General features: G+C 42.0%; 1 protein-coding gene across 1 annotated transcript; it reads left to right on the top strand.

Annotated features, from left to right (window-relative positions):
- Positions 1-3: 3 nt before the first annotated feature.
- Positions 4-12209, top strand: EAF1 (ELL associated factor 1). Its single transcript, XM_037845220.1, has 6 exons — positions 4-307; positions 2256-2350; positions 4167-4303; positions 5894-6084; positions 7976-8209; positions 11027-12209. Exons 1-6 carry the CDS (start codon positions 205-207, stop codon positions 11071-11073), a joined length of 807 nt encoding a protein of 268 aa, XP_037701148.1. The 5' UTR covers positions 4-204; the 3' UTR covers positions 11074-12209.
- Positions 12210-21592: the final 9383 nt, after the last annotated feature.

Consider the following 21592-nt stretch of genomic DNA (forward strand, 5'->3'; position numbering starts at 1 on the left):
GTGGTCTCGCTTCCTCAGAGTCTTCCCTAACCCCTACTCGGAGGAGTGGACTTGGTTCCGGTCACCGGTGGGATCCGACTCGGCTGTCGGTGCGCCCCGGAACGGTGTTCAGTGAGCACCGATTTCCCGGACGCCGGCGCCGGAAGCTCCGGCAGTTGCCGCGCCTGTAGAGCGCCAAGCCCGGCGTGTCTCCCGCACGGGGCCATGAACGGGACTGCGAACCCGCTGCTGGACCGCGAGGAGCACTCCCTGCGGCTCGGGGAGAGCTTCGAAAAGCGACCCCGGGCATCCTTCCATACCATTCGCTGTAAGTCAGTGTTTCCCATGCTTACCTTCGGTCGCCCCGGACGCCCGTTGCTAACCTCATCTCCACTCTCTCTTCGCTTGGTTTTCTGAACCACAGGAAAGCTTCTGCCAACGTCAGCTCGCATCTCTTGCCCTAAATCCTTCGAGATTTTTCTTTTTCTCAGCTCACCCCTCCCAAACCAAAGCCTTTGTCATCCCCAGCTATTTTCCTTTTCTCAGCTTGTTTCCGTTTCTCAGCTAGCCCCTCCCAAACCAAAGCCTTTGTCATTCCCAACTATTTTCCTCCTCATAGTCACAAACTATTCTTCCGAAGGTCCTTATCCCTTTCTTTTCATCCCACCAAGCTAGTCCTCTAGCCCAACTTTCCCCCTTTTTATTCCGGAAAGACTGTGACCCCACATCAGACCTCAGTTCTTCTCTAATTCCACTCCACCCCCCACTTCCTGATGCTCTCACTAGGGTTCTCCACGTTTGAAGGACTCTTCCCATTTGTTTGTGAATCTCATCCGCTCCTTCCCACTCCATTCTCGTTTTCCTCGTTTTCCCCGTTTTCCTCAGCTTTCTTTTCTCGTCGATCTTGGTTTAGCCACCCTGGCACTGCGCATCCTCTTTTCACCAGCCAGAGTCCTCCTGCACTCCATCAGCGTCGTCCTCCTCCTCCTCCAGCTCTCCGCATCTCGTTTGACTTTGATGTCTTTTGAGGTCACTTCTACTACCCTTACTGTTCCTCTGGACCTCCTTCCTTGTATGGTGAAGCATAAAATTCGAATTTGTGCGCCTGGGATAGGTTAAAGCTTGATGGTTGGGAAGCAAAAGAGAGCATTGACATAAGGAATGTCAAAGTAGTTATTATGCTGGACCTTCTTTTTCTGCATGATTATAGACTCTGTTGAGGGAGAGGCATTTCCACTCTGTATCCTGGGTAAAGATTTGGCTGTTAGAAACTGGCTGACAGAGCGTCCTCCTGTGATTCACAAGCTCCTGGCTTCCCATCTTGGTAGTGCTAATGCTGGTTAAGACTTGTTTTTGTCAGAAGAACTAATAGATATGACTCAACACATAGGAAGAGGGCGTGTTAGATAATGAAGTTCCATATTTGTATGGTCACTTGCCATGCCATTACTGTACTTCCTAACTGATCTTGCTCTTTCTGAGAAAAAGATATTGAGAATGTGATAAGAACATCATTTCCTGAGCAGTTTACTAGGTTGATGTTTTCATGGAGTGAAAAGGCCAATGTGGAATTTAAATGAGACAGTTTACCTATGCACCTGGCCACAGTTTGGTGTAGGGTGTGCTAACATGGAGTTAAGATGGCTGTTCATGAAATACTTTAACTGCATTCCAGAAATATGAGGATAACCTTTGGAGATACAGTTCAGCCATCTGCTCTGAACATCTACTGGAGTATCTTTGTCAAAGCTATGGAATTTATGGCAAGTCCTAATTTTGACAGTTTCTTTGCAAAATGAAGTTTGCTTGTGTGATGCTGTGGCCTTTCATATTTTGTATAGGACTTGCAGTCTTTTTCATATGGTCTGTTGCCTTTCATCCTCATAACAACCCTAATAAAACATCTTACTATGGATACTGCAGCATTAATTTCCATCTGTCATTTAGGTGAAGGGAATTTCTTAATAAAATGGCATTTAAATTCTAGCTTTTTTCCAAAATAGTTCAGTGGGAATGGGAGAAAAAGTATGTGGAGGCATAGATGAAACAAGATTGTCCCTTGTTGGTAATTATTGAAGCTGGTACAGGGGGTTCACTGTACTGCTCTATTTTTATATATGTGAGGTTTTCCATAATGAAATAGTTCTAAACACATTCTAGATTATTTATATTTGCCACTTATCTGAACAATAAAACATTGTAATTCTTAAGTAAGATGCTCTGGAAGCCCTTAATATTAGTAACCTACTGGATAAATGCTTTTTCCTTCCCTTTAGATGATTTTAAGCCAGCATCTATAGACACTTCCTGTGAAGGAGAGCTTCAGGTTGGCAAAGGAGATGAAGTCACAATTACACTGCCACATATCCCTGTAAGTTTATTCTATTGTTTGTTTTTTGTAGGATCACAATGAATAAATTTAAATTTTAATTTCCCACTGCTTAAAAAATGCTAGATTCTTAAATGCCAACACAAGGAGAACAGGAATTTGGGGGGTTGAGTAGAATTCATGCTTCCCAAGTGCTTGATTAAAAATGATTCTTTGCCACTTTCCCCAGTGCCCCTTATCCCACCCCCAGTTTGCTCCAAAGTAGACTTGGTTCATGCCTGGACAGCTAACCTCTCTTTTAGACATGCATAACTTTCCCCTAAGCAACTTTTGTAGAGAAGAGCCCTATGCGTCATGCTGATACACAGCAACAACAGTTGAGGGGTTCAGGATAGCCAAACCAGGAGTTATGGCAGTCAGGAGTGAGGCTGACATCTTTCATGTGTCTGGAAAGGGTTCAAGTGCAGTCTGAGAGTCTCAGGCAGGAACCAGAGGTTTGAAGCATCCAGTTAAAAGCTGGATTGAAAACTCTTGTAGAGAAAGACCTTTGAGAAGCCCTAACCAAGACAGTGCTCTCATCACAAAGCCCAAAGCGTCAGAAAAATGGTCTTAATGAGCATGTGTCATTGCATGTCACAGCCATGTTCTGGAATATAAGTTTTTGGTAACTAATGATGGAATGAAAAGGCTCTGGTTGGGGATACCTGGAGAGCTTTGTGCTAAGAAAAAATCATTTGCTGGCAGTTTAGACTGCTATTTCTTGGGCAGATTACATCATATCCCTTTGGACCTTAGTTTCCCAAATGTAAAATGAAGGGATTGGATAAATGGTCCCTAAGCTCCCTTACAATTTTTACTGTATGAATAAGGAGTCAAGGAGGTAAGCAGTTTTTGATTCTTAAGCAAAGGATTAAATCCTATATTTGACAAATGTTAACTGAGTACTTTTGATCCTCATAACAATGTGTTGGTTCACTGCCAGGCACTGGGAATACAACTACAGTCAAAACAAACACATTTCTTGTCCTTGTGGAGTTTATGGTCTGGAATTTAAACAGATAAAAGAAAATATAATACTTAGTCCAGAAAATCAGGGAAGGCATCCCTAAGGAAGTGACTTTTGAGCAGATCTGAAGGTTGAAGAATCAAAAGAGAGGGAGAGGCAGGATGTTACAGGCATAAGAACAGCTTTTGCCAAAGGACTGAAGCAAACAAGAGCATGAGGCTCTGAGCAGTCCTCATGGCCTGGATGAGCAAACAGAACTAAGTAGGAAGGTGCATGGGAAGGCTAGAGAGTCAGGGAGTGGCTAGATGGTGCAGGGCAGATAGCTGGTTTAAAGATTTCATTCTTTGGCCTGAGCACAGCTGGAGAAGGATTTAAGGTTTTAGACAGTAAGTGACAATGAAGTACTTACTCTGAAGTAACCAGGATAATGATAGTGACCTGCCCTTGGAGAATTCTTTTGGTTACTTGGCATGAGGGGGAAGCCCTGGACTCTCCAAATAAGAGGAAATATAGCAATCACTCCCTTGTTTTACTTCCTGTAGTGACAGACCTGTTCACTGTATAATGAGTAATGTCTAATTTATTTTTCTCAGTTCATGCTTTACCATTATTTGTAAAATTTATATTATCTTTATTACTTAGAACCAGTTGCATAGTCACAGGATTCTTATTATATTATTTCTCCTCTCTTTTTGCCTGGGAAGCCAGCAGTAAAAATAGAAATCAGTTCATTCTGTTCTTTTTCCGTGGCTCTGATAAAAGATTTGATGAAAGAGAGTCATCTGTAAATTCAGTTTTTGATATTTATAACTGGTGTGTTTTAGTTTGATTATCTGCTTTTGTGATACATAGGGATCTACACCGCCAATGACTGTGTTCAAAGGGAACAAACGACCATATCAGAAAGACTGTGTGCTTATTATTAATCATGATACTGGTGAATATGTGCTGGAAAAACTCAGCAGCAGCATTCAGGTCAAGAAAACAAGGTTTGTGAGTAATTGAAAACATTCATGTGATATTTCTTTACCTTCGTATTATCTATTCAGTTATTTTACAAGATGGGATCATCTTCTTATAGTGTTCTATCAACAATTTCAATAGCTCCATCTACATAACCTCGGACAAGTCAACAGGATATCTTTTTCTCAAATGCAATAAAAAGAAATACTGCTTTTAACACCTGAAACACGAAAGCTCTTTATTATTGCAATTGGGAAAGGGATATACTTTATAATTAAATCAGTTTTATTAATCTTATGATTGTTGATATAGTACCATCTATGGGATAAAGTTTAAACTTACAGATTAAAAAAGAATAGTTGAAGAATATATTCTAATTTATTAGGGTGAAAACATGAATTTTTTAAAAGATATATTTGAGATCACTGTAATACCAAAGTAAAACTTGGCCTATTTTTTTGAATAGTGAGCTCCCTTTAATAGTCAATTCAACAGGTATTACATGTCTGATATAAAACCAGTTATATTTTATTTGAAAGTCAAAATTCAGTCTATAAATAATATAACAAATATTTGTTACATTATAACAAAGTAATTATTATAATTAAATTTTAAAGAGAGTCTTATAGCCTGATACTTTTCATTCTATACTCCCTCAAGCCATTTTCCTTCATTCATTCATTTCACAAAAAATAAAAATAGCTACCATTTACTGAGTGGCATCATGTGCCAGGTACTGTGCTAGATGCTTTACATGCATTATCTTATCTAATGTTTGCAGGCAACATTTAGAAAGGAGCTATTATTATTATCCTTTTTTTTTTTTTGAACAGTTGAGGAGACTAGGGAATAGAAAGATTGTGACTTATCTAAATTCAAGTGCTAGAGCTGAGATTTAATCTAAGCACTGTGCTGCAGAGCCCAACTCCTCTCCCTGCTGTTCTGGTTTATTTATACTAATTACCTAAGGTGAGCCAAGTGCCACTCTTAACTCCAATATCTGAGTAGAATTACAGGACCTACTAAGTCATAATCTGCATTTTAACAAGATCTCCAGATAAATTTGTGTGCTCATTATACTTTGAAAAGTGCTGGACTGGACTAGTCCATTTACAAAAGAAATTGCTAACGGACAGAATTTTCTCAATTTGTTGTGGTGCTCTCTACTTGTCCCCCAGCAGGAGTTGGCAGGTGACAAAATGGCCAGCATTTCAAAAGCTAATGTTATTAGGGACTCAGGTACTTGTGAGTGTAACTATATTGCACACAAGTAAAGTGGTTATATTTTTTACTATTAAAATGAGTTCTCATAATTACATTATATTCTTCATATGTTTTATCTGCTTCCCTATATAAAATGTGAGCTCCTTGAGGGCAGCAATTCTATTTTAGTCATCTCTGTATCCTTGGTGCATAATGCAGAGCTGGAATGCAGTAGAAAATCAGATGTCAAGTGAGTAGTTTATGTAGTTCATGTGATAAAATTATCAATACTAACATTTTGCAGTGGTCTATGAAGAGCATTAAGATTCAGACTTCCAGGTGCTCTGCCACCTGGACAAATTTGAGAACCACTAATGTTGCCCCTTTGAATGAATTTCTGTACCTCATTTCAGAGCTGAGGGGAGCAGTAAAATCCAGGCCCGAATGGAACAGCAGTCCACTCGTCCCCCACAGTCATCGCAGCCGCCACCACCTCCACCACCCATTCCTTTCAGAGCTCCAACGAAGCCTCCAGTTGGATCCAAAACTTCTCCCTTGAAAGATAACCCCTCACCTGAACCTCAGCTGGATGACATCAAAAGAGGTAGACTGTAGTTTCTGGCCCCATGATACCAACTTGGAGTAGGATGTTGATGTTCTTGTGGTGCTCAGAAGGCTACCGTATTGATATGGAGGCATGGACGTTCACTGCCATCAAAAAAATTTCTGTAAAGCTCAGGGTTCCAGAGGAGAAGAGGATGAGGCTTCTACCTCTTATCTAGTTTGACAAGAACGAGTCCAAGAACTTAGGGACTTGAGTTGTGGCTGCCTTTATAGCATTCCAGTTCTTAGGAAAAATTCATATTTATAAGGTTTTATGAAACAAAATTAAATCCAAAGTATTAGTAGACAGGTAAAGATAAAGAGGATAAAGAGTTGTCCTTGGGAAGTTTGTCTTTTCTACCCTATAGAAATGCTGCCTTTGACAGATGGCTGCATAGTACACAGTTGTTAAAACGCTTGGTTTTGTTTTCGTTGTGAATATTGGAATGCTGTTATGGAAGTCTTTTCTTTAGTTGAATAGGAATTACACCACGAGTGGTTAATTGTTCCCAGTTATGCTTAGTTAGGAACCCTAGCTATTTAAGGCCACACAGTAAATCTGGCTTTTTTTTTTTTTTTTTTTTAATTAGAGAAGTTGTAGTTTTACAGAAAAACAATGCAGAAAATACAGAGTTCCCATATAGTTCCCCTGCCCCTCACAGTTTTCCCTTTTATTACCACTTTGCATTAGTGTGGTACCTACGCTACCAACTGATAAAATATTATAATTATACTAGTAACTGTAGCCCGTAGTTTACATTAGGATTCACTGTGTGTATAGTCCTATGGGTTTCTTGTGGTTTTATTTTTTAGTTTTTTAGTAACATATATACAACCTAAAATTTCCCATTATAACCATATTCAAATATATAATTCAGTAGTGTTAATTACATTCACAATATTGTGCTACCTTCACCGCTGTCCATTACCAAAATTTTTGCATCACCCCAAACAGAAATTCTGTACCAATTCAGCATTAACTTGCCATTCCCTACCCTCTCCCCAGTCCCTGTATTCTAGCTTCTGACTATTAATTTGCTTATTTTAATCATTTCATAGTAGTGACATCATACAGTATTCGTCCTTTTGTGTCTGGCTTATTACACTCACCATGATGTCTTCAAGCAATGTTTTTTGATGTATCCTAAAGACATTGAAATCTTTAGGGAAAACATGTTTTTCCTTCCCTGCTTTACATCCATAAAAAAGGCAGTACCTGACAGGTGTGGCTGAAAGTTAAATCTATAAAGAGAGGAGAGGCGGAGCTTTTCCTCAGTCACCATGGTTCCTTCTGCAAGTCTTCTTTTATTCATGGGACATGAGAGCTGGAAGGGACCTCACAGGTTGTCTGCTCTGGCCCTTCATTTTTCCAGGGTGGTTTGAAAAATTCATTGACTTCGACCTGGGTCACACTGCTGGTTAGAGATAGATCCAAAACAAACACCCAGACCTTCCAACTCCTAGTCAAATATTTTTCAACACCTTAGCTTAGTATTTCTCTTCTCTTATTTGGTATTTAATCCCATAATCCACAAATCCACGATCTATTTTTCTTTTATCTTTTCTATTCTTTTTTTTTTTTTTTTTTTTGGTAAGTAAAAGCAGAATAGACAATTCATTTCCTAACAGAAGTAGTTATCCTGAAACAGTTTACTTTTTGGTTATTTTGGGTGAATTTAATGATTCCATTGTCTCTCTGGAGAGAGATTTTTTTGTTTGTTGGTTGGTATTGTTATTTTTGTTTGTATGCTTTTAAGGAATTGAGAATAGGGATTCATTCTGAGTTACTCACTGTCACTTTTGGATTTGCTTATTTACTATTTACAGACGGTTCAATGCACTGCCTTGAGAATGGTTGCCTTGCTGACGCACATCATGTCATTTTATTCCAGAGTTGAGGGCCGAAGTTGATCTTATTGAGCAGATGAGCAGCAGCAGTGGGAGCAGCTCCTCAGACTCTGAGAGCTCCTCAGGCAGCGATGACGACAGCTCCAGCAGTGGAGGCGAGGACAATGCCCCAGCCTCTCCTCCACAGCCTTCACACCAGCAGCCCTACAACAGCAGGCCCACCGTCGCCAATGGAACCAGCCGGCCACAAGGAAGCACCCAGCTTATGAACACCCTCAGTAAGTGTGCTCTCTCTTTTATGGCCAACAAGAGGGGTGGATGTCAGGTCTAAAGATGTGGTTTCACTTTATTTTATACTGGGATGTATAAATCAGAAGATGTTTGAGGCATAAGAAAGGATCCTGGCAAAGATAATTGTAAGCAGAAAAGAGTGAGTTACCAAATAGTAAAAGGAGCAGAAAACTAAAAATCTATTCTTTCTCTTCCAACACTTCTTGCTTGCACAGATAGGGTTTAGTGAATTCTGGAAAATACCTGAAACATGAACAGCTAGGCTCTGTGATTCTGTGTACACCAGGCTTTAAGATACTACCTGCCATCACACTGCCTCCCCCTACAGGTCCTTTTCACAATCCTAAGGTCCTAATGTGTCCAGACAGTGTGGTGTCCACAGCCCAGGGACTTGGAAACCTATGCCGCTAGGATATATTTGGAGACCTGCTAGCCTCCAGCAAGGGAAAGGAATGGGATATTGTGATGACAGGTCGACTTTTAATGCAGTTGATCCTAAAGTAAAGCAGAGGAAAACAACAAAAACAAATTTATTTGTTTTGAAATAGATGAGAATGCTGATTTTCTATTTCTTCTCTCTGAAAGAATGTTTCCCCAGTGTGATTTCCTCTGAGGAGGTCAGAAGGTCTGGCAGCAACAGTGGGAAACTAACCTAGTTAACCCTGCTCCTACTGTAGATCAAGGTTTCAACCTTGGTATTATGGACACTTTGGGCAGGATATTCTTTGTTGTATGGGACTGTCTTGTGCACTGTAGGATGTTTAAGAGCATCCCTGGCCTCTTCTCATTAGGCACCAGTAGCCTCTCCCACCCCCTTCCAGTCACGTCAATCACAAATGTCTCAAGACTTATCAGATGGATCCCAGGGGGCAAGATTGCCCCAGTTGAGAACCACTTTTTTAGCCCTGCTCTTGCACCTGAGTGAGCTCAGCACTGGTATGTTATCAGTTAAGGATGTTGTTTGATACCTCATTATACAGTCCCAGATTTGGAGTATATTTTGATGTTCTTTTCAGTCGGCTGGGGATAGTGAGTTTCACATTGGAAGTTTGATATTCATAATAGAAAAGTACCAGACGGTTACTGTGGCTTTAACTCATTTCTTCATTTTGCTTCTGTTTGGGAGGGATTTTGAAGGTGTTTTGCTTTCTTTCCAAGAGATGTTGGAGAGAGACAGTGTTAGAAGGGAACAGTGTAAGAAGACTTGAGTAGAGCAGTCAAAGCTAAACTTACTCCTTCCTGCCTAGAAAGAAAGCAGAGTGGGACAGCGAAGATTATCTACCTAACACATTGCCTTACACTCCTAATTCTTTCTAGCTCTAAGTCCTCCTGTCTTGCAGTTCTTCAAATTCCAAGCCATTAATCTTTGCATATCTTGTGTACATTCAAGCACTTAGTTTATTCAACCAAGGATCTTCAATTGGAACTAATTTATAATCCCTAAAATCACAATAAGTAGCATAAATTTGCTAAACTTGAATACTAAAAAAAAGGTAATAACAATATTGTTTCTCTGAATGATGACGTGAATCAAAATCTTGTCCCCTAAAAAACAAATGGATCAGTTTGAACCTGGGTCAAATCATTGTAACAGATTTCAAGATTAACTCCCAGTTATGGGGATATGTTTATTCACATGCACTTGATAACACTCTGTAAGGGATCATGATCAACTTAGCCAGCTGGGGGTTACCAGCTGTGCCATGCCCCCACCACCTTCCCTGAGTCTGGAGCAGCAGTTCTCAAATCTTAAAAATTATTGAGGACCCCAAAGAGTTTTTGTGTATATGGCTTTTATTCCATCAATAGTCAATATTAGAAAGTAAAACTGAGGAATATTTCAAATGGTTGATAATTCATTTTAAAATAATCATTCATATTAACAAAAATATTTTTTATGAAAAATAACTTTCTCAAATTAAAAAATACTTGGTTAGAAAAGTAAGATTGCTTCAAAATTGTGCAAATCTCTTTAAGGTCTTGCTTAATAGAAAGCTGGATTTTTACATCTGTTGTGATAAGTTGTTTAGGTTAAAATATATGAAGGAAAACCTGGCATCACACACGTACATAATTAGAAAAGGGAGAACCTCAGGGTCAGGCCTCCTGAAAGGGTCTCAGGGACTCCCGGGGTCCTCAGAACAGATTTTGAGAAGAGCTGGCCTAGAGATGAGCAATCCAGAAATACAGAAGTTAACTTTTGTTTTAATCTAAGTGATACCGGTTAGGGTCCTGTTACTCTTATTGTATTAGGTTGAAATATTGACTATTTATATTCTTTACTCCTAAATTCTAAATTCTGCACATTAAACAAAAATCTGAGGTCTTAGCAAAGTTCATTAGTTCAGATCTAAGGTTTAAAATAATATGAATATCCTGAACAGAGGTGTACCAGAGGGGATGTAGGATTAGAAAATTACTGGTGTAAGCAATATTGAACTGCCTTAACAGGAAGCCCAACTTGGAGATTTTGTAAAGCAACTTAATGTGAACAATTCTGAATAATGAGTTAGTTATTTATGAACGTTTTCTTGCTATTTATTAACACATTTAAAAGCTGTCTAGCCTATTCTTCCTTTGCAGTATCCCAGGAAGCAGTATTGCTATGTTTTGCAGTTACCAAAAATGACATTTCTTTTAAAATATTGACTGCATCAGTTTTTTCACTAAGCCAAATCGACTTTCCCCCTTAATAGAGTTAGCAAGGTTTTACTGTTCAATAGTCAAGGCAGTCAACCAAATAATTGTGAAGAAATCATTTTTAAATTCTGTGCTTTGGGTTTGATTCTGTTTTCTTTTTGTAGGAAATGACTTGCAATTGAGTGAGTCTGGCAGTGACAGTGATGACTAGAGCCGGATCTTTCAAAATCTACTTTTTGGTGCACAAATTTGCTGCAAGACTGGGGCTGCTTTAGCATGGAGTCCTTCATCAAGAGGAATATGTTGTGGATCAGGGACTGCAGTAGGAGTTTGAGGCTCTGGAGCTGTGATATTCAAATCTTTAACTTGGAGGTGATAGGTGGTTTTCTCATGTTTTTTTGAACAATCTCATATTTCAAAGTTTTAAGTAGATCTGTAGAAGATCTAACAGAATTATAGTCCTATCTAATTAACATTGTTAATGAAAAATAGACAAATGTGCACTGGTCTAGGTTACTCAAAGGCCATGTCTTCACCAAGCTAGTGATTCAGTTTTAAGCTGTTTGGTCAAGTGGGTCTGTACGAGTGAAATGAAACAATCTTTGAGGGGTAGAAGAAGAAGGAAAACCTTAAACTATAGCACAGAAAAATGTTTAAACCACTTTAAACTGTTGGTGCAAAGTGGTAGGAAAGTTTTATCTGACCCTGCCTGACAAGCCCGGATAGAACTACATTTTAAGCCACTATCCTCAAGTGCCAGCAGGGTGGGACCCTAGCCAACTGCTAATTTAACCACTTTGCAAACAAGGAAATTGAAGCACACAGCTGGTTTTGTGGCAGGCTTCCTGCCTTCAGTCCAGGCTTTACCCACTGCTCTCTCTTTGAATCTCATTTGTTGGAACCAGAGATTCTTATACATGGGACTTTAAAGGTACATTGGAATTTTTACTGGGTTCCAAAAGACAAAAGTGTTGGGTGCTTCCAGCCCAAATTCAAATCCAGACAGTCCTTAAATACTTGAGGCTGGATGAGCAGATTAAACCAGCAGCCACTGTGCCGACACGTGTGACTCAATTATATTGGGGCTTTTAATTCCACATACATGCAGTCTAAGTTTATTCATTCATTAGTGGGGGCAGTGGGGAGTGGAAAAGAGGTATAGTGAAGAAACCTCTCTGAACAAGTGAACCAGCAGTAAGTTTCTGAAAACTAGACTCTAGATAGGAGTGCTGCAGTATGAAATGAGCACATTCTTTAATGAGGTGTTTCGGTTCATGCTTTTGTACCACTGTTTGTGCCTGACTTCCAGATTTATTTGTATTTTTGTATAAAATTAGAAGAAAGTCACAAGATTGCCTTCTACAGTGTGTAGTTTGTGAACAAATCTGTTGTTACAGGTCACTAGTAAATGTTCCCATATTGAGTGAATGTGTGATAAATTGTTCCATAGTGTGGAGTAGCCCGTGTCGGTAGTTTGAATGACTGTGTCCTGAAAAATTTCCAACTTCTGTGGTTCAGTGGGTAACAAAATGGTTTTCCTTCCCCAGGTCCCTCTACACACATGACCCCTCCCTGTCCAGCTATTGCAGGGTTGGAGGTGGGTGTTGGGGGGTGCTTTCTGGACCTAGAAAGGAAATAGATGATCCAAAGTGGAGGCTTTGGTTAGAGTTGGGCCATATAAAGTCAACTCTGTTTCATCCACACGGTGACCCCAGTGAGTTGGGGATGTGGGCAGGATGTGGGGACCCATCGCCCAGCAGGACACTCACACCACTCTACCCAAGTGTAGGTCATAGGTACACCCCAGTGCCCTTTGTGGGATTCTTAGCCCATCAGGAGGTTTCAGTGGATTTAATGGCATGTAGGAATTTTTGTATGTTGAATTAATAATTGACTTGTAATTTCTTGCTAATGACGTCAGCTCAGGGAAGGTGAAGGTCATGATTGGGACACTTGAATTGTTACTGGGTGTGGGAATTGTTTCACTGCTCTTAACTTGCTCAAGCTGGGGCAGGTTCTAGGAACTTGAACTAAAAAGTATCTATTTAAGCCTCTCTTTTATTTTTATTTTATTTTTTATTTTTTCCCCCAAAGTCTTGATTTTGGCATGTCAGGTCAAGATGTTTTTTTGTATAGGAAGTGCCTGTGTGTGGCACTGGGCTTGGTGAGTCAAGCTCCAAGCTTCACACACTCTCCCTTTGCATCCATCCTACTTGACTCCACAGTTAATCTCAACACGGCTCAGTTTTGGTCTCTGCACAGATCCTTTAGTGGTACTCTTTTCTCCCATCTGCTCAGCTTTACCCACCAGAGTAAGGAATTTTTTCTTCTTGAAAATCAAGAATTTGGCCTCACAGAGTACCCTTGAGCCAGTCAAACTGGACTTCTTGGTCTTCCTGCCTCTGTGCCTTCTTTCAGCCTGCAGGGCTCTCCTCCTCTCCCCCTCCGAATCCCACTCCGGAGACTCCATAGGTGCCATCTTCAGGGGCCCTTCCTCTGTTCGTTTCAGTCCATATTGTTGTGGCCTATGTATGGACTGACCTTCCTCTTGCTTGAACTGTGGTTGGTGTGAACCTCCTAAAATCAGGAATTGTCATTCTCACCTCTGTTCCCTTAGCTGTCCACAGGAATAGATATTCAGAGGCTTAAAGCCTGGCAGGGGGAAGATTCAGAACACTGACCAGTGAAGTCCAGAGGTTAGGCACGGACAGAGAAAACATTCCAGGCACTGAGAGACAGCTGAAAACTATCCATGCTGATATTCATGATTTTGAAGTCTAACTGAAATGTTAAAATTACTGTTATTTGCGCTAAACGTGTCTACCATACTGTGGATTATTTAGGTGAGGCATGAAGATTTAAGTCCAAAGTGTCCGAGGAGCCATGGCAAGCCACAGTGAAGATGTGACCTGGGGGGAATTGTAGTACACATGAACTAGAGATTTGTAAAAATGCCACTTATTGATTATTTTATTTCTGTAGCAGAATCACTTTTTTCTACATGTGGTGTTAATGTGTATGTGCTTTGGTGGTAGGAAAACTTGAAAATTCTGAAGTCCTTAACTTCCCTATTTGAGAGGCTGGTTCAATAGGATGTCTGTATATGTGTGATGTATTTATTACATTATTTTGAAAGAGAAATAGTCTTTTATGAGGATGCATATTAGGTACAGCCGAATTGATTGTTTTGATTTGGCAAGGGGGTAGGATTTTCACAACTCAGGCCTTAACCAGTAGATTGGAAGACAAGACCAATTGAAGCATTATGAAATGGTGTGGTTTTTTTGCTCCTTTTATTTCTGTCTTGGGTTCGTTGTTTTGTTACTTAATGATTTTTAAAATCTTATGCCTAAAAGTTTATTTTGCTTAATTATGAAGTAGACATGCATGTTTACATTTATGTGAAATATTTGCTGTGTAAAATTGTAGTTTTTTTTTTCTTTAAAAAAGATCATATTTAAATAAAGAATGAAGGTCAGCAATACATTTTAATGTCTTGGTGGTTTTTATTCTTTTACTGTCTCAAGAAAACAATGAGAAATGTAGAGTTCTTTTAAGAATCCTTTGGGCTTATGCCTTATTAACTGATGAAATGGATTCCTATCTATCTGATGTGGTGTTTTTGACCATTAAGAAGAACTCTTCAGTTTTAAAAGATGTGAAACTTGAAAGTAAAGAATGATTTTAGCAAGCCACATGGCATCTGAGGACATTTTACTTGGTTTGGAAAGGCAGGCTTAGCTTTGGATCTGAAAACCCTATAAGAATTAAACTAATCAATAGACAATATCCTGCAGTCATCTTGGCTCACTAAATTCCTTCCACCTAGAATGTGATGACACACAAACACACACACCCCTCTGACTCCAACTGATCCTCATGGCTGGAAGTGATCCTGCCCTGAAATAGCAATGTCCACATCTGCCTTGGCTCCCTGCTAGACTATAAATTCCTAGAGAGCAATGACCATGCTCTTTTTAAAAAATTCTCTGTGCTTTCTTTCAACTAATGGATGGGCAATAAATTTGGATTGAATAAAATTACATTTTCAGAGAACTAGGCTAGGAATCAGGAGGCCTGTCTGGTCCATCCCCTTAACGTTTGAGTTGAATCAGTGAGTCTCAGTAAGAAGTGGTTTTGAGTCTTGTATATTCATCACCTAGGGGAGTTTTATCCACTATACTAGTTAGCTATTGACACTACAATGGTGTGTAACAAACCATTCTAAAACTCAGTGGCTTAAAACTAAGCCTTTAGTTTGCTCACAAGTCTATGGATTGGCTATTCAACTGGTGTTGGCTGGGGTTCATTTGATCTAGCATGGCTTTGGTCTGGACAGCTACAGTGAATCAGTTCAGTTCCATGTGTCGCATCCTCCAGCAAGCTAGCCTGGGCATGTTCTCATGGCAAAAGCAGAGGTGTAAAAGAGTGAGAGTGGAAATACGACAGGCAGTGCCCCGGTGTCACAACTGCTAACATCCCATTGGCCAAATCAAGTCACGGGGTCTAGTTCAGAATCAAGAGGTGGGGAAATGCACTCCACCAATTGATGGGAGACGTTGCAAAGTTACAATGGAATGGGTGTGGATACAAAGAGGGGTGAAGAATTGGAGCTATTGATACAATCTACATCCACATAGCCCACGCTTCCACTGTGGTTGAGAACATTGGGCCATGTAATCTCTAAGGCCCTTCCCAGCTCTGGCAGTTTTCCCGGCAAGGTAAATAAAAGCCCCTTAGGAGTTAAGACATTTCTATTTATGATTCCTGCAGAGGGTGCCAAACCCAAGCCCATGGCTCCTATAGGCTTGGCACGTCCCCCTTTATTCACAGTGTGTTGTTCTATCCCCTTGTACACCTTCCAAGGACATGATTCTAGTTATCTATTGCTAAGTAAAATCTACCCCAAAACCGGGGTATAAACAACAATCTTTTAAATTTTATCTCCTGGGGTCTTAGAATTTGGACAAAACTTTTCTAGGTAATTCTCCTTGCGGCTTCAAGTGTACTCAGCTTGCGAATAAGCTGGACTGGAGGGTCTGAACTGGCTTCACTCATGTGTCTGGCACTTTGGTGGGGATGGCTGGAAGCAGACTCATCTGGGACTGTCAACCAGAGTGCCTACACAGCCTTACAGGATGGCTGGCTTCTCCTAGAACAAGTGTTCCAAGATGCTGCATGGCCTTTTATGACCTAGCCTGGGAAGTCACATAGCATCATGTTCACTGTACTCTATTGGTTAAAGCAGTCAAAAGCCCACCCAGTTTCAAGATGAGGGGCCATTAGAGTCTACCTCTTTAATGGAAGAGTATCAAAAAGCCACCCACCCAAGGTCCCCACCTTTCCTACCTGTATCCTTTCAGTCTAGTCCTCCGCGATTGTTCTCACTCAGATAAGACATATCCCCAGAGCAGAAAGTCTTTAAGTGTGGTCTCCAGACCAGCAGCATCAGCATCTTCTGGACACTTGTTAGATTTGCACATTCTCAGGCCTTATCCCAGATCTACCCAATGAGAGAGTCTGGGGTGGGCCTCCAAAATGTTTTGACAAGCCCTTCAGGTGATTCTGATGCATCTTGTTTCAGTTTGCTAAAGCTGCTGGAATGCAAAATAGCAGAAATGGGTTGACTTTTACCAATGGGAGGTTATTAGCTTACAAATTTACAGTTCTAAGGCCATGAAAATGTCCCAGTTAAGGCATCTACAGGATGATACCATATCTAAAGACCGGTTACCCCAAGCTTGGGCTCCTTTGTCAGACAGCAAGGCCCATGGTAACGTCTGCTGTTTCTTCTCTCCTAGGTTTTGTTTTCAGCTTCTGGCTGCTCTGTCTCTCAGCTTCTCTGAATGTCATCTCTGGGCTTTTTCTGTGTGTGCTTTATCCTCTTATAAAGGACTCCAGTAAGGGCATTAAGACTCACCTTAAATGAGGCAGGTCACGTCTCAATTGAAATAACCTAACCAAAAGGTCCCACCCACAATAGGTCTGCACCCACAGGAATGGATGAAAGGAACTTGGCCTTTTCTGGGGTACATAACAGCTGTAAACTACCACACACCCTAAAGCTTGAGAACCACTGTCCCAGAGCTAAAAGGTCTCCCTAGGTGAGCCTCATAGCTCAGTGATGACCCATTGCCATGATGAGCGTCTTCAACTTCCTACCCTGGGGTGACGAAGGGTTCAGGGCAATTGGAGGTGGGACATGCAGTGAAATGGGTACTGTCTATGGGTTGGAACATCACAGACCAAAATCTAGAGGAGTTGCAGGGAGAAGAGGAGGGCAAGCTATTTCCTCATTGTCCTTGAAGAAATTGGCAGGGGCCAAAACAACCCCAAATGAAATTTGAGATAGTAACAGTGGCTTGGCAGCAGAATTTGTATTCACATATGGCCCCTTTTTATTTCTGTAGAGGCAAAGTGGCAAAGGGGAACAGAGGGCAGGAGAAATAGTCTTTTTTTTTCCCCTTTTCAAAGGTTGTGTTCTTGTAGTGTTGACTAACCCTAAAAGTCAATTGTCCAGGGCTGAAAAGAACTCAGCATGAGCTGCCAAAAAGAAAGCTTCTTTGAGGAAGGCAATGCTAGTCCTTTTCCTCTATTTCTGAGGTGAAGTTGGGGAGTCTTTAGCCCAGGACTCTTGTACGATTTGTAGATCCCTCAGAACACTTACAAATGAAGATCCAGGAGGTAGACCACACTCCTGGAGCCTCTGGGTCCTGGGCTAGGAACTGTGGGTTGCTCAAGTGCTAATGCCCTCCGTGGTGAATCACCAAGGCTCATAATCTGTCCTTACTACATAAGAGGAATGGCTGCGTTTCTGTTAAAATTTAAATTGGCTCCCTCTCTATGGGGGAGGGATGGGGCAGCACAAGTCCAGGAAAGCAGTCACTGGGGCATAGGTTGGCACATTTAGTGAGGTTTAGAGGTTCTTCAGCATTTCGATTTAGATGTGCCCTCCATCCCCCTATTAGAGTGATGGATGGTATGTGTCTGTTCTAAGAGATGCTCAGAAACTGTCCTACTGTCTTCCTGGCTCTGGTTCTTAAGTACTAGTTGCCAACTTCCTTCAGAGACCTTGCTTTGCTTACAAATTTGTCACTCAAACTGATTGGCAAGTGGTTAGAAAAGAGTCCTTGGGCCAAACCCCATCCCCAAACCTCCCTGGTTATTGCAGGAGTGCTTCTGCCTAGCCTAGGGGATCCTAGCCATGGCTGGATCTTGGGGTGTCAAGCTGACCTTCTCCCAACTGAATGAGCAGAACTTGGGCCTCTGCTACTGATGAGTCAAAACCAGTCCCAAATTTCATTTGGGACTGAGAGAGTAAAAGTCAGCCCTGTGCCCCTGCCATTCTTCAGCCCGCAGTAGCAGATGCAAATAAAGCCACCTGCAGAGCTAGCAAAGCAGTATTTCTCCCAAGGGCACTGCTGTAGCTGTAAAGTCATGATCCTTTCTTTGAGTGACTGCTGCTTCCTAATCAATGACATCCCCTGCCTCACTTTGTTACTTCCTCCACCTGAACAGAAACCACTGAGAAACTTTGTGACTAAAACGATAGGTTGTCAAAAGTTTACAGTTTGAAATCTTATCAGTAAGAACGGAACATTCCCCTCTTGCCTGAAAGATCTGAACCATGAGAATCGCTTTGACACAGAGAAGCAGTTTCAATTTCCAACCTGGATGCAGAATGTCAGATACAGGTTTTCAAGCCCAACATTCCATGTTTATCTTACCTTTGTAGTTTCCAAGGAAACAGACCCAGGTCCACGTCACAGCCCAGGCCTGATGGCGACCCCTTTACACACAGCTGGTTTGCTTTGAGCCTATTACAACTCTGCTTCATTTACATTTTACTTGAACTCCTTCCCTCCCCAAATACTATTATAATCTTGTCTTCCTTAGCCAGATGAGATGTCCCTTTGTTCCTCTGGTGTTTGGTCTCCTACTATATACAAGTCAGTAAACCTCATTTTGTTGGACTACAGTTTTGTCCCTGGTAGTATTAATCAGATGGGCTAATGTACAGCAGAGTTTGAGAACCACTGATCTTTATTACTGCTTTGCAGTAGCTATCAAAAGCAAACTCCTGTAACCTGCCTCAGTGGGGGAAGAAAAATATTCCCAGGTCTCCAAAGAGGTGAGTGATTCCACCTGAGCCACTAATTAATGACACAGATAAAAACCAACCCGTCTTAAGCAATTTCCAGGTGTCAGAAATTTTAACTACATTATCTCTAAAATTCACCCCAACCCTGAAATAAGATACTATCATTCCTAGTTTATAGATGAGAAAACAGAGATTCAGAGCAGTTAAGTAAATTATCCAGGATTAACAGTGAATTACAGACAGAGCCAGGTGTTGAGTCCAGATCTGTGTCAAGATAAATCCTCTGCTTTTTTCACAAACTATATCACATCTTTCACTACCAGAAGCAACCTCTCCCAGTGGGCTTCTCTGAGTGGACCCAGCAGAATGACCAAGAGCCTCTTGGGTGTGGGCAGTGTTCCAAAATGTTTTGCCCCAAGTGGCTCAGCCCCTATTACTGCCAAAGGGAGAAGCAAAACAAGAGAGATGACCATCTCTTGTAATGGACATCGAATGTATCCAGCATCCATTCCCTCCATTCCTGCTCCCCAGTTTTCAGTAGCTACCCCTTCCACATAACCCATGTGCTTCTGGGGAATTCCCAGGGGTGGGCTTAGGGTAGTAGAATAACCTTTGCCACCATGGGCTCAGAAACCTGGCTCTAATTCAAATAGCTGATTGCATTCTTCTGACAAATAGGAATTGGTTCAAGAATAGGCATGTGACTCAAAACAGGCCAAGAAAGCTCAAGGCAAGATTTGCTGGGGGCTTCTGGAAAAGGAGTTTCTTGTGAGCCACCAAAATACATGCCCCTCTTCCTTTGGATACTGCAGGTGCAAATGTGAGCCTGAAACTGCTGCAGTCAACTCTAACCAGTCTGAAGATCAAACTGACAAGGGAGATACAAATAACCCAGAAGATAGGAGAGTGGGAGCCTTGAATGAACCATCCTGATCCCCTTATCACTGCTGGACTTTTTAAGTTATGGGAGCCCATAAATTCCCCCCGATTGTTTAATACCATATTCAAGGTGGACTTTGTTACTTGCCAACAAAAGCATCCAGATTGGCATGGCCTCCTTTGGTGACCAGCTGCACTCCGAACACCCTGCTGTATTCTCAGCCACTCCCGGGGCCTGCCCTGTCCCAGGTGGAAGGCAGAGCCCACACGCACAAGCTGTTAGAACCGGAAGAAATTCAGCTGAGTCTAAAGTCTTTCAGGTGAGGAGATGGACCGAATGTGAACCCAGGTACCTGACCCCCCGTTGAGTGTTCTTCCCTCCACACTGCAGGACCACAGCTTCCCACTGGCCAGCACATGACCTCAGGAAGCATTTACCTGGCACAGGTGAGCTCTTGGCTACCTATTTATGGCTGCCTCACCTGCTCCTGGGAAGCCCACCAGCTCTGTTCCTGGGGATTCTGCTCCCTACCCCACAAGTTTAGACCTCTGAGTTAGCCTGGGCCCACCATCTTCCCTGATCTTTCATCTTTCCCTTTCAAATTGCCAACGGGATAGGATTACTCTTATTGAATAAATATTTAAAACAAGTGACTTTAAATCTTTTCATTTCTTGAGACATTCAGGACCCTCCCTGGAAATAGCTGGAGACCGGCCCACCCCTAACATAGCAGAGTCCAGGGACCTGAGCACAGATGGAGGCTCACATACCAAATGTCTAAACATTTAAGTCATAATCAAACTAACAAGTGATTGATTAAATATGTCCTATCTGCTTATCTTGACAGATTTTCATAATGTCCTGGAAGGCCAGGTTTGAATATGGAACTTTTAGATTCCTCCAAGTTCTTTGCCAGTCAGTGTGCAGCAGCACGAGAACAGCGGGGCCAACTGCCAGGCTGACCCCCTTCCCTTCTCACCCCTCAATGTACATGGAGAAGGGCCCAAGTGCTCCCATGTGGAAACCCAACCTGTGTGTTCAGCTCTGTCCACATCCCCTACAAACAGCTTTTCCCTGGCTACTCCTTGGACTTGGAGGTGTGCAGAGGATACACTCGGGAGGCTGGAAATGGGGAAGAGGCCTGCACTGGCCTGGGAAGCAGGCTCAGGGCTGCCTGGGTAGAGATATGGGATCCTGAGTACATGGAGCATGGTCTAGAGGAGTTGTGCAAGTTCCAGGAGAGCATGTCACCTTGGCCCCACAGACTCCACGCCCTGTGGGAGGATCACGGCCAGAGAAGGGAAGGGAGGTACCCCCCGAGGCGTGACACCCAGGATCGGGCCCCTCTTGCCTGGGACCAAGGGCCACACTGCATCTCCACCTGGTCCTAAACAAGGTCCTAAAACAAGGCGGGGAAAGGGCTGCATTAGCAAGACTGGGCGTTGTGGCCTTGGCCACACCCCTCCTCTTCTTTGGTCCTCATCGCCCTCCCTTGACCCTGAGGGAACTGAACTGCTTCTACGTTCTAGAACCCTCTGCAGCATCTGGGAAGCAGACTTGAATTCACACCCTCACTCCATCCCACAATGTTGGGATACTTCCCAGCCTCCCAGGGAAGAGAGAGCCACAGTGGGGAAACAAACTGCCTTTATTTCTTGATTTCGCAGCTGGAACCCCAGCATGGTGTGGTGGCTTTATGGCATGGAGGCAACATCTACCCAGGACTCACAGCAGAGGCTCAATGGATAC

This window comes from Choloepus didactylus, chromosome 1 (assembly GCF_015220235.1).
Source record: "Choloepus didactylus isolate mChoDid1 chromosome 1, mChoDid1.pri, whole genome shotgun sequence".
NCBI classification, from domain to species: domain Eukaryota; kingdom Metazoa; phylum Chordata; class Mammalia; order Pilosa; family Megalonychidae; genus Choloepus; species Choloepus didactylus.

What these genes read in the sequence shown, in the direction of transcription:
- EAF1 (XM_037845220.1), top strand. Translation starts at nt 205, where the DNA reads ATGAACGGGACTGCGAACCCGCTGCTGGACCGCGAGGAGCACTCCCTG. An exon ending in GCTGGATGACATCAAAAGAG is followed by an intron (nt 6,085 to 7,975) that starts GTAGACTGTAGT and finishes ATTTTATTCCAG; the next exon opens with AGTTGAGGGCCGAAGTTGAT. An exon ending in CCAGCTTATGAACACCCTCA is followed by an intron (nt 8,210 to 11,026) that starts GTAAGTGTGCTC and finishes TTCTTTTTGTAG; the next exon opens with GAAATGACTTGCAATTGAGT.